Source organism: Zosterops lateralis, assembly GCF_965231275.1.
Source record: "Zosterops lateralis genome assembly, chromosome: 5".
Classification (NCBI taxonomy): Eukaryota; Metazoa; Chordata; class Aves; order Passeriformes; family Zosteropidae; genus Zosterops; species Zosterops lateralis.
In genome coordinates this window covers 38587868-38604497 of record NC_139766.1, presented here as the reverse complement: position 1 = coordinate 38604497, position 16630 = coordinate 38587868, and the positions used below count along the sequence as shown (strand labels likewise).

General features: G+C 39.4%; 2 protein-coding genes across 10 annotated transcripts in view; one reads left to right on the top strand and one right to left on the bottom strand.

Moving 5' to 3' along the window:
* The window catches only part of NEK1 (NIMA related kinase 1), a 41940-nt gene extending 28848 nt beyond the window's left edge, over window positions 1-13092 (bottom strand). For 5 of the 8 annotated variants that reach the window (XM_083861157.1, XM_083861161.1, XM_083861164.1 and 2 more), the window contains exons 1-10: window positions 12557-12602; window positions 10561-10709; window positions 10384-10480; window positions 8311-8408; window positions 6721-6804; window positions 6246-6313; window positions 6034-6120; window positions 4913-4967; window positions 3571-3771; window positions 1078-1138 (exon numbers count right to left, since the gene is read on the bottom strand). In XM_083861157.1, the coding sequence (XP_083717283.1) occupies window positions 1078-1138; window positions 3571-3771; window positions 4913-4967; window positions 6034-6120; window positions 6246-6313; window positions 6721-6804; window positions 8311-8408; window positions 10384-10480; window positions 10561-10677 (868 nt within the window). In that variant the 5' untranslated portion in view covers window positions 10678-10709; window positions 12557-12602. Of the gene's footprint in view, window positions 1-1077; window positions 1139-3570; window positions 3772-4912; window positions 4968-6033; window positions 6121-6245; window positions 6314-6720; window positions 6805-8310; window positions 8409-10383; window positions 10481-10560; window positions 10710-11421; window positions 11442-12556; window positions 12605-12889 lie in introns of those variants that run through there. The other 3 variants (XM_083861158.1, XM_083861159.1, XM_083861160.1) reach the window with 3 other exon arrangements.
* Window positions 13093-13611: 519 nt separating this feature from the next.
* CLCN3 (chloride voltage-gated channel 3) overlaps window positions 13612-16630 on the top strand; it is a 60006-nt gene continuing 56987 nt past the window's right edge. The window contains exon 1 of one of the 2 annotated variants that reach the window (XM_083862034.1): window positions 13612-13711. The gene's annotated coding sequence lies outside the window, so the exon portion shown is untranslated. The remainder of the gene's footprint in view (window positions 13712-16630) is intronic. The other variant, XM_083862036.1, reaches the window with a different exon arrangement.

The following is a 16630-nucleotide window of genomic DNA, read 5'->3' as shown; positions in this document are numbered from 1 at the left end:
GGGTGGCATGTATTTTTTGCTACTGCTAGTAACAAATGTAAATTTGCTTTGCAGTCATGGTTGGGTTTCAGGGTTTTTGTGCATGGTCATCCTTCTGAAGCCGTAACAAACTGCTAACATTTCATTCACATAAGCTGATGTATTAGCTTGTCTAAGTTTGATGCTTGATAAGAAAATAGAAGAAAAAAATTTCCAAGCTTTTAGATGTTAAGCCTTCAAGCTGGATAACTGACAATTCAGCTGCCTTGCTTTACTGCACACTGGTCATGCACACAGGGAAGATGTTTCCTAATGGAATGGAAAGACAGGCCTGTCTCCACTAACAACACTGCACTGAAACCTGCAATGCTAATGTCAGCAGAAGATGAGTTCCAAAAGATCTTCAATGGCCTTCAGGGATACTGTTTTCCCCATAGAGTTTCTAAATATATACCAATATTGTGGGTTTGACTCTGGGTTAGCAGGGCTTTCTTACCACAGAATAAGAGGACAGAAACACTATCAAAAGATATCAAAGCCCTTGCCAGAGCAACAAATAATGACAGGGGAATGAAATAATTGGGAAAGAAATCTAGGGGGAAAAAAAAGCAAACTAATGCAGTGAAATTAAATAAGACCATCTTGATAGAATGAATCTACTTTGTTATCACTGGCAGAAATTTTACTGAATTAGACTGAAGCCAGGGCTTTATCTTGGAATCTCTAATAAAACCTCCTGCTTTTTTTTAAGAAGTTGTACTTTGTCATTAGCAATTTGTCATTACTAATGGATAAAAATCAGTCATACAATCATAGCATATGAATTAGTTCCATTATTGCAGTCTAAACTGTCTTCTTAAATTTTGGAGGTGTAGCATATTGCAAAAGGAAAAGCTACACTTAATATATTACAGGCCCACAGCTTGTACTTGCATTTATTTGTACCCAACATATGTCCAGCTCCCTAGGGGAGGGGAGGAAATTACTTCTCTTTTTTCCTGTAAATTCCAGTCAGGTATGAGAACACACCATTCCATAAAATTTACATACATGACCTTGACAGAGCTGAAAGCAAAAGCAGTGTAGATACTAACTTACCTGGTGAAGCATGTGGTCCAAACTTGTGGAAAATTTTGTGACTGAATTCTCCTGCAATAAGCTAAACAAGTTGAAGAGTTAGTCAATAGTACCTGTGACCAAAGCTAGGAAGAGCTCATTTTCAGACAAGTGTGCCATTAGCAGTAAGCATCTAAGAGAATTTACTACATTTAAATGAATACTCAACTTCATGCGTTGAATCTAGTATTACTAACACCAATATGACGCTGGAGAATTTTCAAACATTTTTGGCATAATTACTCGAGTAATTTTAAAAAGCAATTTAGTCTGACTTCTGTGTGGCATGTGTTATCTCATTTATGAGCTAGCTAAGAATCTAGAAAAGTTAAAGTGAGCCTCAATACAATTTTTATGCACAATTCATTTTAATTTCTGAGTAGCTGCCAAAATTCACCTCAATTTGTCATACAGCTTGTGTCAAAAAATAGTTCTTTAAAAACGTTTGCAATTTTTAAAGTGTTGTTATCCTTTTTAAAATGGGAAAATGACCACATATGTGGATATCTAGAAAAACATATATGGTGTGCTGCCAGGCATATCAAATTAGGATAATAAAACATGGAAAGCAGTCTTACTGGGGTGAAAAATTTGAGACTAGACAAAGAATATTAACATAATATTTAAATATTAACGAGCCATCATCCTAAATACTGTAGGTAATTCTGAACCGAACACCTCAAAACCTATATAGTAGAAATGAAAAATATTCAAGGAAGAGCAGTAAGGATAAATTAAAAGTGTCAGTTCGGGAATAGTCTTTATAGATTCTTGAACTACCCAGATTGCTTTGATTTGTACCAGTCAGTACAATGTACTAGTCAGTTACAATAGATGCTGAGGAGTTAAACCTGGGAAAAAAACCAAACCAAACCAAAACAAGAACTAAAGTGCAGAACTTAGGACTCTGCACATGATGGCAGAGCAAATTTTAAATCTGTAGAGTCTGGCATCAAAGATTCCATAAGCCACAAGTCACACAGTTTCCTACAGTTTCCTATTAATGGTATTTCAGTGATCTTGAAGCTTTTATCTGAGTAGTAAGTTGTAACAACTGAAGTATGTTTCCATGATAATACCTTTACTGACAGAAAAGAAACCTGACTCTTCACTATCTTTCAAAGAGCCCCCTCTCTGTTTTGAAAAGTGAGGCTAATTCAGATCTGCTCTTTAATGCAACTTAGTAACTATGAAGCTTAAGAAAGAATTTACATAAAACTGAAAGGCTGATTTCCTGACATTTAAGAACAGGATTTCTGCAACAGTTGCAACATCCTGAAGATCTCAACTGTGAAATAATTTTTAAGCTTAGACTAAGGAAAACAGAGGACAATAGCACTAGCCATGAATGATACTGAAAGAAAATAAATATTACAGCTGTGTCATAGAATGACCACCTCCTGCTGAATATGAATGTACCAGAATGATAAATTTAGTGTTTTCTGTGTGGATTTTTTTTTTCGTTGTTGTTTTAAATATTAGAAAACACCTCTAAGTCAAACACAGGAGTGGTACAGTTGGAAAAATTGTGCCTAAGTATATGTACTCAATCTAGGACAAATTAGTATCACCATCTGGTGATAGAGACAGGCTATTACTAATCATACTTTGACTGACTAACTCCAGAAAAAAAATTCATATCCATTCTAGCTACTGGAAATAAAATCAGATCAAACTATTATTGTTGTAAATGTCAGAACAAACTTATTTGTAAAGACGTCTGAATTTTACCTTTCTTTGGGACTTCAGTCTGAAGTAAGTTGAAAGTCTATTTCAACACAATAGAAATTCCAATTATACATGGCCTTTTTATGACATTTCTTTAGTTGTGAGTTAGAATCCATTAGAATTATTTATACTGCACTTCCTCCATGCCCCCTCTTCTGTATTTATTTACCTCATACCAGTACTATTATTCACTTGTTAATCTTCACCTCTTTTGACAGATTCATATTAAAAGGACATTATTAGATATCAAATTATATAAATAGACTTTAAACAGAATAGAAAGGAACTTCTTTGGGGGTATATACACATGCTATATTTAAAACTCAAGAAATTTAAAGATGATTTTACTTAGCATTAATTTCCAGAACAGGCTCTCAGGCCATTCCAAATTACAAACAAAAAATGGATGAAGAAATTCTATACAGCAACAATGCTGGAATAATTGACAGCAGCATTTTATGAAAAGATGCATATATAAACAAATCATCTCAGTCGTGATTCCTCATGATACAGAAATCACAAAACAATGAACTTGAGGAAATGTCACTTTAGATTTACACTTAATAATTTGAGACTTTTCTTTACAGTTCATAGTACAACTATTATTTCCTCAACTGACCCTGTCTATAAGAGCTCTAGGGAATACCATTACTCCAGTTTTCCATGTAATATATTAATATTAGAACAAAGAAAAAGGAAAGTTCTATGATGTTTTTAGCAAAGTTAGAATTAGAACTAACTCCATACCTCTGGTGTGAGAAATTTTTCCACCCGTTTGGCTATAAAGTTTTTCTCCAATATGGAGTTTACTGATGGTCTATTCCTAGGATTCCTTTTAAATAGCTGGGACAGCAGATTACGTAGGTCATAGGAGTAATGCATAGAAACAGGAGGAAAAGGGCCAGAGATTATCTTCAGGACCAAGTTCTTCATGTTACCAGCTTCGAACTGTATCACACAAGGAAGAAAACAGTTATTTTTATCACCTGCCCACATGCAAGGCTGCACATACAGATGATGAGGAAACCAAACTAACAGTGCACCTTCCTTTGCCTCAACATACACATTTTCAAGGTCAACACCAGCAGCTCAAAATAATCTGTTGTCAAGTATTCAAATTAAAATTCCAATTAAAAATACACCACAATACAGGTATTTCATACTACAGAGACACAAATGTGGCTAACAAGTAATTATTTCCCTCCAAATCTAGACTGACAATGACATATAATTAAGAAAAAAAAATCTACTTGATTTCCTATTCCAAAGGCTTTGAACCACAACATGCCTTCTGCCTTTTTTAGCAACCCCCCATTTCAAATTACAGAATGTTAAGTATTCACACTCATTCAGGGTGAAATCCAAGGGAATGCTCAGACTTCAGTTTAAGCTCAGGTAACAGAGGGACCACTTTAATTCCTTTGTACAATAAAAAGAAAACAATACTTCTCACCCATCTTACAGAAAACATATTGTTGACACTAACTCTCAGAAATTAAACATTGTCAGCAGTGTTGTCACATAAAAGACCAAGCAAGAAGAAATTACAAATTTGGAAATGAAATTAAATCCTTATCCCTTGAAAAGCTTTCTTTTCCATGTTTTTATAATCTTTTTCTTTTAATAAAAATAGCTACTGAAGCTCCAAACAAAACAAAATCCACAAGAAAATTCATAAGATAGAAAAAAAACCCCAAACATTTTTGTCCCTTCCTAACTGAAAAATGAATGATGAAGACATACTCTTCTAAGTACACACACACAAATACCCCCCATTATTCCTAGTATCCTTTATTATTTCAATTTTTTGAATTGAATTTGAATTTATTATTTCAATTTTTTCAATTTCAATTTTTTCAGCTACTACAATCCATTAAAAACAAAAGTGCCAAGATATCTGAGAGATTGGCAGAAACGAAACACCAATAAAAATGTTGGTTGGCACAGGATGTGGAGATGAAAATGCTGAAGGTAATTTTCAAACAGCTACCATGAAAGCCTTTCATCAACTAAAATATATCTGCATAACAGCAGAAATGAATTGTGTTTGAAAGCACTATTCTCTCACAGACACACAGTTTCTACTCACCGCATGCTTAAGTGTACACATCTCATAGAGAACACAACCAAGGGCCCAGATATCACTAAATCAAAGAGAACACATTACTTTAAAACTTAGTTCTATGTTAACATTGCCTAGTAACTCATATATGTGAAATCTGTCTCTGAAGAGGAAAAGAGGAGATTTCTGAGGGTGTACAAGCTCCCCTCTATGGACTTCTTTGACCCTGTAAAACCACAAGGAAAAAAATGCCCCAAAACCAATTCATCAACCAAAATAAGGTCACCCTGAAACCCAGATGATGATATTTTGGCTTCCAATTTAGAACCAACTCAGCCACAGAAATTAGACAAAACATGGATGAAGGCTTATATATACATAATTACATAAATTTGCCCGATGTCTGAATTAAACAAAATCAAAAAAAACCTCATAACTTAATTCAGCAAATACAATTCTCAAAGTCAATTTATTCTGTTTAGCAGTGACTGAACTTACCCTCACTCATTACAGGATTTGGTTAGAACAGCATTGGATAATAAACCCTATGTACAAGAAATTAAGAGGAAGGAATTGTAACATTTTTTCTCTCTTAAGAAATCCACTGAAATGAGTACAAGGCACTCGCAGCAATGAATGCCACAGCTTGGTGCAGTGGAAGGGTAACTTACTAACAGCTATTTTAATTACATTGGGGACACTGTCACCAGGTATAGAGTGCTGCCAGGTCAGCAAAGATGTAAGCCAGGTATCTGCAGTACTTTGTTATCTGGAGCAAGCTGAGCCACCCATCTGTGCACATCATGTGCTCAGATAATCCAATTGCTGTTTCATCCTTAACAGAGTTTCACATTGGAAGTGCATAAATGAAGGCAGCACAACCACTGCACAGACAGGCAAAAGTAGAGCCATAATTAAGAACACAACTAGATCTAGAACTTGGAGCATTAAGCTAAGTCATCTCTCCATGACATTGCTTTGTACTGCAGACCTACTAAGATACCACCTCTACAGTGAAGCTCAGTAACTACTTGGGTAAGAGACAAACTAAGAGATGTTCACCATCATTTGATTAGAACCGCTTTAGATTCCTAAAAGAACTCATTTACATTTTACCAAAAAATGTTTAATAAAATCCTTATTAGTACCTTTTATTGTTGTAAGGCTTGTTCTGACATATTTCAGGTGACAAATAGTAGGGTGTTCCTATGCAAGTGCGTGCCAACTCTGCAGTACTAAGACAAAAATAAGGATGGATTTTAACAACTGGTTAACTCACACAAAGTACACAGATTGTGTTTTCCTTAATCAAAGCAATTTAAATTAAGTCAGAGGAAAGACAGTATCAAAAAGGAGTTACCTGTTCAGAACTCTGGCGATTCCAAAATCTCCCAGCTGTATTGTTCCATCTTTGGTTAAAAATATATTCTTGATATAGAAATGTTAAGAAGTCTGTTAATTAAAATATTCATACAATTGCACATTTTTTGTTCTCTACATGGTTTGAGAAGAAGAAAGTTTTTTACCATTCAATCCCCCTGAAGTCATTGTTATTGGCTACTTTGGAACACCAGACTTACACAAGTCCTACTTCATTAACGTGAGAAAAGACTACTTCACATAGTCAAACGTAACCTTTTTTATCCCTACACTTAAATATATGAGTAACACTTGTAGTTTCACCAAATAGCCTCATCTGTTTGTACAAATACATAAGTCTCCTGCAGACTGAAGAAGTGTTTCCAGTATTAGAAACATTTTCATAAACAAACTAGGAAGATATAACTGCAATCACTTTGAAAGACAGTTAAGTTAAAAAATAGCCACCTACATACCTGTGATTTTATGTCCCGATGCAGGATTTTTCTATCATGGATGTGTTTTAGTGCTAAACAGATTTGTACAAACCAATCCAGAATCTATTCATAAAAGAAAATGCAATATCAACTTTGTCATTTATCTGAAAACTTCCACACTTACAAGACATTATCAAATCAACTTTAATTATTAATATGGATTTTACCTTTCTCCCCCCCTCACCTGCTTCATTGATACCACAGAATACTTAAAAACTTAATAGTACTGTCACTATAACTCAAACCTTTTAATGAAAGATGCTTATTACACAAATTTGATATTAAGATTGAGACCACTATTTTCATTATGTATAATAAACCTAGCAAAGATATGCAATATGGATTTGATTGGCTAAAATGCCCAAGATGTGGAACTTGCAAATGAAAAGATTGTTCAATCCACCAAGAGTCCTAAGAAGCCAACTGATGCTCACAGAAACATTTATTATACATGTAGCAATTTTGTGTATCTTACCTTAAAAAGAAAAATATTGCTAAGTAGATTTTGATGAAAAAAAGCAACAAACAGCCAACTAGACTGTTACAAACAAGGCAACAATGCCCTTTTTTGGGTAAATTTGCAAAAATCACAATTTAAGAAGTGACTAATGACAAGAACTTTGCACGTGAATTATAGTTTTACATTCACTGCTTAGAAGTACATACATAACAAAATTATAGTATAATGCAAGGCATAATTTTTACTTTTCCACTTGAAGTCCTTGTAAAAGTGAGGTCAAATGAGAAAAATTAGAAGTGCTACAAATTGTACCCCAAATGTTTCATATATTACTAAGGCTTTCCAATCCCAGGTAAATTGAGATTTTACTGGATGCAGACACAAAAGCATAGAAGCAATTTATAAACAAAGAAACCTGTCAGTCCTAACAAAAACCCCACCTTGAATCATATATTACTTATTTTTACTTAATTTAATCAAATCTGTACTTAAAATCCTCTCATTTATTCCAAACTATGTCACTTCTCCCTCACTAAAAATTACTTTATAACCAGTTTTGTGGAAAAAAAAATGTATTGGAAGCATATCAGGAGAATATTAAAATTTTATTACTGGCAAAATGAACTTTTGAATGATATCACCTCTGCATTTCCGTATTTCGTATTATTATAGTTACAAAGTATATTATTTTATACTTATGACACAGGAAAATCAGTATTACAATACAAAAATCCTTTGCCATTACACCTTTAGAAACATGATTTCAGAGGTTTAAGGACATTCATGTAATCTTTCAGTATTTTTCGTCTCTCAGATTTGGTTTACTTCACAAGAGATCCAGTGTTTAAAAGCATCTTACAGACACAGACAAAATCTCAAGTAACATACCCAGGACTTCCAACCACATTTTCTTTCTGGAGTATTTTTTGTGCAGTTGCGTTTTTGTTTGTTTTTTTTTAATTATACTATATTGACCAACAGCAACAAGAATGACTATTTGAAAATCTCCTTTTACATTAAGCAACAACATCTATAACCTGAACCAAAATAATTTCAAATTCATGAAAAACTATCCTGCAACAAAACACATAGCAGCAGTTTGCTGTTACCTGATCTTCAGAGAACAGGATTCCTTTCTGGGCATTTATCTTTTTAAATAGGTCTCCTCCTTCACAGTAATCCATCACTATGTACAGACAGCCATTTTCTGTAAAGTAAAAGACAAAGTATTTCAAAAAGACAAAAGCAAGACCCTTCTTTACTTAACTTTCTAAATATCTTCACTACAGTCACAGAAGAAGCAACAAAAAATTAACTTTTTCACATGCAGCTTTGAAGTTTGAAAAAACTCATTTTTTCAAACTTCAAGAAAAAAAAAAAGTTTATTACTCTTAGTTTTGCAACCCAATTTTCCCATTCTGGTAACACTAGACTACTTCAATAGGAAGAAAAAAGAATTAAATCTACTGAACCAATGTCCCAACACGGCATTCAAAACCACTATGAAATTAAAGGTGTCATTTTACAAATGCAATATAAAACCAATCTTCAAACATCCTATAGATCCCCCTAGCCTAAAAAAATAGGGATCTTAAGTTGCCTCTATTTGCCTTGTTCTTTCTTGGAATTTTACCTGGACTTGCCATCAGCTTTCATACTAGACAAGCAGTTTATTTCAGTCTGAAGAATAGTAAGAGAACTTCCAGCAAATAACCAGAGATGGAAACAATTATTTGCTCATTTTTGAATGAAATCTCAGGAAACTTCAAAAAATTCCCCGCAAGTTTCCAGTATGAGGAATGAACAAACATAATACATTTCATTCAGAGTTACAGGTTTCCCAGTTACTGATGAAAAAACAGATTAGGGAGAAGCAAATTGCAAGTTGCCAAAAGCTTAAGAACTACACTACTCACATGCTAGGCATGATTTTGAGAAGAGATGAATAACTGCAGAAAATCAGTCACATGCTGCTCAAAGAAAAAAAACCCTCCTATTTTATGAAAAAGCTAGTCATAGCACCTAAAAAACTTTGAATTAAAATAAATTGAATCATCTAAGTCACTTAAATTTCACTCCCACAGAACGCTTCTGAAACCTGCCTTTCAAAACATCAAGCCCTTAATGCTGTTTCTCTGTTTGGTTATTTTATTATTTTCTTTAATCTGTATTATTTTAGAAGATGATTCTAGGAGTCTGGATTTCTTGCACATCTATTGCTGAAATAAATTTCTTCTATAAATTCTATATTCAATGTATTCAAAGCCAATGTGTTCTGGCAATAAAGATGCAACACAAAGTCTTGTGAATTATGGATTACAGGATCTACCTTGTAAGAAAAAAGCAGTCTTAAAAGAACAGGCCTCTACCACAATGAAGAAAGCAGTGTGAATACATAAACCAGAAGTGTGGCTGTGTAATATGATTATGTCACAAAAATGTAATTTAATGAAAAGAAAAAGTGAAAGCCCCAGGCAAAAGACATAAGAAAGTCAGCAGAAAGGAAGAGACCAGAATCTCTAAGCAGCACTTCAAATAATATTTAGGGCCTTTTAATAATATTTTAACTTTTATAATAGGTTTTTGCAATCTTTTTTCTGTTTTGCCGATTTCCCAAGACATTCACTGTGAAGACAATGTAGAATTATATTTCTCCTTCCTTCACTGCCCGATGAATTAAACAGTCCTATCTATTTTTCCAGTTCTGAAAGCAATTATATGGTTGCAGTTACTGAAGACTGCACTCTAAGACAACAGACTTGGACACAAAACTGCTCTTGCTAAGTTATCAATACCCAAATTTAGACTGTAATTTAATCTACACAAATTTAACCCACACAGGCATTCCAGTGGCTAGGGTATATTCAAGGAGACTTATGCTCTGGAGAAACAAGAGAGTATCTTTCATTTAAACATTAATCAAAACCAATGCAGGTAAGGTAGTCTTATGAATAGTTTATTTGTTGCCCTTTCCCCTGAATTACAATTATTTTTAAACGTGGATGGGAATTCTGAAAAAAAAAAAAAAAAAAAAAAAAAAGGAAAATAACTGAACTAAGTAATAAAGGTATGAGAAATACTGATTAAAGAGAGAAAACTCCCTGACTTTTAGACTAAGTGCAGTAAGCAGTGCACAGAGTCACTCACGTTACTTCAGGCTGTACTGTATTAGTTAATCTTACCTTCAAATGACTCCCTATAGAGGACAATATTTGGGTGTTTCATGTTAGCCAAAACAGCAACTTCCCTCCTGGATTCTTCTCTCTCCTTATTTGACATCTTCAGAAGGAAAATAATGATTTGTGAGAACAGAAGAAATACAAAAACAATGGATCAGGAATTTATTAATAATCACTCACCTTAGAGATGTTTATTTCTTTAATAACATACTGTTGGCCATTTTCTTTAGCTTTGACAAGTATTGCTTTCCCAAAGGATCCTTCTCCAATCTTCCGTACTTTGATATATTTATCCATAGTTCTCGTCTTAAGGCATCCTTACTTGACTACTGGGAAAAAAAACAAAAAACACACATAAAAACCCCATGAACATATTTATTAGGTGTACTTAGTGATCTGGCCTGACCAGGGCATGGTACTTTTTTCTCATTCAAAATGTTGATCCATTTGTCTCTTCTGTTGCTTTTCTGTAGTCCCAGTTGTATTTTGGTACAGTTGGCTCATTTTGGGCCAACAAGGGCTGCATAACTAAAACCCATTTCATCTTTCATTTTGACTGAAAAGGACCTGTAGATCCCCATCATGTTTGAAATCATTATTCAGTACAGAAAGGTGTGACCTTAAGTCTGACCGAAAGACTCTTCATGCTGTATATAAAACAAATCATTACAAAATGGCAAAAATCACTATTTTTCACTCAGACTACCTTTTGCTATAAAAAAGGAATATTCAGGTGAACTGTGATGGTGTTTAAGATTCTATATTAAAAATACTTTGTTAGAAACAGGACACTAGGGAGCTGCAAGCAGAAGCTTTGGCAATATACAGATGTGTCAGAACAGCACAGGGAAAGGGCAAAACAAAGACCAAAGTGACAAATGTCAGAGTAAATTCACAGTAGACTAAAAGATTATATTTTTTAAAGCAAAAAGAGCTTCCATACCCTTAGGAAGTTTCCATAAGCTAAAAAAGGACAAAAGTGTCCTAAGATTTTCTTAAGCCTCACTTGGAAGAACTAATTGTATTTCTGCTTTGCTGTACCCAGCTTCCCTCCAAGAGAAGATCCTGGTAGCTTAGATCCAAACTTCACACACATCACAGGTCTCACAATCAGGGTCTCTCCTCCACTTGAGATTTTTTTTTCTCAGAATCACCATGTACTAGACACAGATGCTGCTTAACAGCACCTGTACCATGAAAGCAGACTAAAATCAATAAGCTTGATTGGCATAGCAAGACAAAACAAGAGAGATCTAAAGCAATCTGTTCTGCAAAAGAGGAGATGCAAAGCCTACTAACACTACCAGGAAAGGAAAATGTTAAAATTACAAGCCTGCAGTGTCTTGTTAAGGTTGGGTTGTTGTTTTGGTTGGGTTTTTTTTCTTACAGTACATAAAGATAGTTTAATGTAAAGTTGTACTTCTAAACGTAAGAAGGACTTGGTATTAACACCTCAATATTCTCGTTCAGGCAACAGTAAAACACAGCAGGAGAGACACAATTTGAATTTCGCATGACTTTACTGAAGTTCTCCTCCTACCCTGCTTTATGGAACAATCAGCGTTGTTAAACCGGCTGCATTAGGCACAGCTTAGGTCTGCTTCTGCATGCTGCTCCATGCAAAACAACTGGCCAGTAACCAGCCCTTGGGCGAGAAGTTACACTTCAGCCAAAGCGGCTATATAATCTTCCATGAGCTATCTAGTTTATTTTTACGCGTGGCGAAGGAAAAGGAGGCGTGCAGAGAAAGGCCATCAGCGCTGACAGGGCGTTGTCTTTTCAAGCCCAGGGCAGTAAGTCAGTTCATCCACCGCGGGCACGCAGCAAAGCGGCACAGGGCACAGCCCGAGGCGGGGGGATGGCCCGGAGCGTGCGGCCAGGCCCAGGGAGGGGAAGGGCAGGCCGGGCAGGGCCGGGCCGAACCGGGCCGCGCTCCGCAAGCGGGCCCCGCCAGGCCGCCGCCCCCGCGCCGCCACAGCAAGCCCAGCGCCGGGGCGAGAGGCGCGGACGGGAAGCCCCCGCCCCAAGGTGGCTGGCAGAGCCCCGGGCTACCTGCCCAGCTCCCGGACGGGCGGCCCCGCCCGGCCCGGCCCGTCCCCGTCCCCATCCCCATCCCCACCCCGCCTGAGCTCCCCCCGCGCCCACCCTGTCCGGTCCGGTCCCCGCCCCGCCATACCTGCCCGCCGCGGCCACGGCCGCCCGGCCCGGCCTCGCGCCCGGCCAGCCCCGCCCCCTCCGCCCCCATTGGCGGCTCGGGCCCGGCGCTCGGCTCCCATTGGCCGAGCCCGCAGCGGCCGTGCCCGCCCCTCAGTCCGCGTTAGCGGCGCTTCACCCTGGAAACGCGCGGCCGCGTCACGTCACGGGCGGGGCTCAGCGCTTCGGGGAAAACTCCCCCAAAACAGCAACTGCGGCCCACAGACCTGCACGGCCCCGCACGGCCCGGCACCCGGTGCGTGTCTGCCCCGCGACAGCCCCGCGCCAGGCTCCCCGGGCCGAGCGCAGCGCTTACCGGGAGGGCCGGGCCGGGCCGCACCTGTGGCTCCTCCGTTCCCGCTCCAAAGCGCCTCAGTGGCACCAATGGGTAACAAGGCTCCTCATTCACAACGCGCTTTCGCATCCGAGCCACACAGGGCACGGCGTCCTCCGCGCTCGTTAGCTTTGCATATAAAACAACGAGCGGGCATTTTCCTTAGGGAGGAAAACAATAAAAAAAAATCCGCTCCTTGACTTGACACGTTTCGGTGGATGGAACTTTGATTCGCTGTGTGTTAAGTGAAGCCCACGCTGGCCCAGCACCGCGGCTGGCAGTGCTCGGCCGGAGTTCCGCTCAAGGCTTTTACCCTTAAGCTCTTAAGTTTAGAGGCGGCACGGTTCAGCCCGAAGCCGAGAGATGAGGCGATGTACGGAGCATCTCCCTGCCGCCTTTACCCGGGAATTCTCCTCCACCCCGTCCTGAACCGCAGGGCTGTCCTGCCTGCCCTGGGCCCTGGGCCCGCCCTCACAGCGAGGGAGCCCGGCACGGCCCCTCCTTGAGGGCAGAGCGGGGGAAGCGGAACCGGCCGTGAGGGCGGGAGCGGGGCCGGGCCCGCTGAGGGCGGACCGCGGGAAGCGGAACCGGCCGTGCGGGCGGCGCTGACCCCGGCGGGGCCGAGCCTGCGCGGTGGATCCCCGCCCTCCCGGCCGAGGGGGCGGTGCCGGGCGGCGGGTCTGGGGGCCGCGGGTCTGGGGGCCGTGCCCGCGGGTCTGGGGGCTCGCCCGTGTCCCGCCGGCGCTGGGAGGGAGGATGAGCCAGCGCCTCCCGGGGGAGCAGCGGGCGGCGCCGCCCGCGCAGGTACGGCCGGGGCAGGGCAGGGCAGGGCGGGCCCGGGGACACGGCGCGGGAGCGGGGCCCAGGCGGCGGCGGGAGCAGGGAACGGGCCCCGCCGGCGAGGCGGCTCCGGCCGGCCCAGGGCGGGCAGGGACGGACGGACAGACAGACGTGGTGGCTCCGTGAGCACCTCTCGCCTCGTCCGTGCGCCCCCCCCGAAAGGCCGGGATCAGATCGGGGGGGAAAGCCCCGCGTGTTTACACCCTGTCACGTCACCCCAGGGTTCTTCCCGGCAGCGCTTGTGCCCACACAGAAATCGAGGGCTCTGCGGATGGGAATGTCCAGGCTCTTCTCCCCACGCAGCCAGCGCTGGAAGGGTTATTCTGCATGAGTTGCTCACTTTATGTTGGTTTGGCTCGTAGGGCCGCTCTCAGGCAAGAGAGAGAGAGGTAATGGGCTCTTGTTGGAGCCCATAATTAAATGGGTGTGCAGGTCAGCGAGGTTAAAACTGAATATTAACTGCGTTTTTTCATATTATCCTCCCTACTCGTCCAAAATTCTTCCCTTCTCTAGCCAAAACCGTGGAAATGGCTGTAAAACAGGTGTGCATCAATTCTCAATTAGAATGAATGATTATGAATGTGACAGTGGAAAACCGTGTGCTGAACAGAAAACCGTTCACTACTACCTTCAGTGTAGTGAATTTGCTGTGTCACACTTTAAAGTACTAAACTAGGTAAAATATGGCCTTACAACCAAATTTAAAATGTTTCTGAGGCTAACCTTTGTTGGAATAGACGCTTAAATATTTTTGGCAACATACTAGTAAATGATAGTCGTGTGGATGTGAGGACTTGCACCTCATTTTTGAGGTTGTGGGACCTCTGAAGTTTCTGGTGCAGGGTTTGTGGAAGAATTATCAGGTGAATTGGTGCTTTTTGCTTTAAGATGGTTTTCTTTTTGGTGGACCTGTGAAGGGGTTTATTTTCAGTATCCCTTAGCAACAGAGATACTTCTTTGCAGATACAGCTATTTGAATAAAGGATGCGTTGGTATGACAGATTTGAAAGCAGGTAGTCATCCAAACTGTTTCTCTATTTAAAGAAATGTCAATATACTGTAATGTAAAATTAAAAAAAAATGTTTGTGCGTTATAGGAAACATACCTTTGTGAAGCATAATAAAAAAGAACTCACCAGTTGTCACTATCGGTTTTGCTAAGATAAGTCTTTCACTGAGTAACTGTCAAGTACTGAAAATTTGATGTCTTGTCTCTTTGGCTGGCAAGCAGATGTAAACTTGCTGCAAAGTTCTCAGAGTGGGCAGGAGTTCTGCTCTGGGAAAACTACAGGTAGCTTGAAACACAATGACTCTGCATCTCTCTGCAGCACATGTGAAAACAGCATTTACATGGTGTTCAGGAAAAATGGAGCTTCTTGCTTGTTTGCTTCTGTTTAGTAGTGGCATGTGGTATGTCAGTTCTAAAAATTCTTTGCCTGATAATGGTAGATGTCATACACAATGTGTACTGTAATGTTTCTAGAAACACATTTTACTTGTTGTATTCCAAGGTTTTCTTTGACCAAATGTTTACAGTTCTGTCTTTAAATGGTTTACTATTCCGCTGTTCTCTCTGCGGTGCGCACTTGCAAGTTAAAGTAGTCCTGGGTAAAATTCCCCCCCTTCCTCTCCTCTTCTCCTCTTGTAATAAGAACAAGCCTATCCAAATTCTTGATCAGAAGCTGTTGGCCTTTGCTCTTTGTGATTGCATTACTCTGAACCGCTTTATTTGATGAATTTGTCAGCATTTTTCTCACAAGCATGTTTATACTTCCTGTTGTGCTCTCTTGCACACCAAACATTTGTAGCAAATTGAAGTTTGAGTAACCTGGAAGTGAAAACCCACTGTGCTGGTTACTCTATGAGCAGGTGGGTCTGTATGTTCTCCTGTCCACTACATATACAATTTCCCCACACACACACACTTTGCTTTGGGGTCTGTATGTGTGTGTGTCTTACCTTGAACATCAGAGCTGCATTCCTTGAGTGTAACCATTAGAGCCAGGACAGTTGTTCCAAGTTTGCAACCATTGCCAAAAGGCATTCTAGGAACATTGAGATAGTTCTTTCCTGCTCTTATTTAGCTGGCTTTATATGCATGGGAATAGGTGTAACTGTGCAGATCAAGTTTTCAGGATAAAGTATTATAATAATTTGGCAGTAGAGATTTTTTTAAACTTGGTTATAAATTAAAAAAAATAAGATAGCTCTACTGCTGAAGAGATTTGTGCTAGGAGTGATAATGCCAGTTTGATTTAATTTCCATTTCAGACTATTTTGCATGTTCCTGAATTTCTTGATAGCAGCAGTAACCCAGTAAACTCACAGTGGCAGTGATCTTGTACATGGAACTGCTTTTTTACTCTCTCTGCTTATTTTCCCAAAACTAAGATTTCAGCTTAATGCCTGTGAGCACGTTCCCAATTCTGTCCTCCTTGTGTTAGTTGTTTATATATGTCATAACCTTAAAGTGCAGATGTTTAACTTGAAACTTGGTTTTGAATTTTGGAAGCCTTTATAAAATGATCTGAGAGAATAAAGTCTAGACAAAACAATGCTCATTTAAATTGATTAGGATAAGAGGGTTTTAAAAGAGGGTTTTAAAACGGAAAATTCTTTTAATTCTGCTGAGAAATATGCTCTGCTTTAAAAACATAGAAACTGAAAAATGTAAATTGTTGAGATAGTAATCATACTTAATGAACTGGTATTTTTTATTACTGGAGAAGGGAGTTGATGAAGTAATTCATAGGCTTCATGTGTAATAGAAAGAATTCTAGACAAAGCTGTTAAAATGGCTATGAATCTGTTTATATCTGGAGTACCCTTATTAATTTGTATATGTAGTAAGTAGTCTTGAGTGTATACTCCTGGAAATGAATG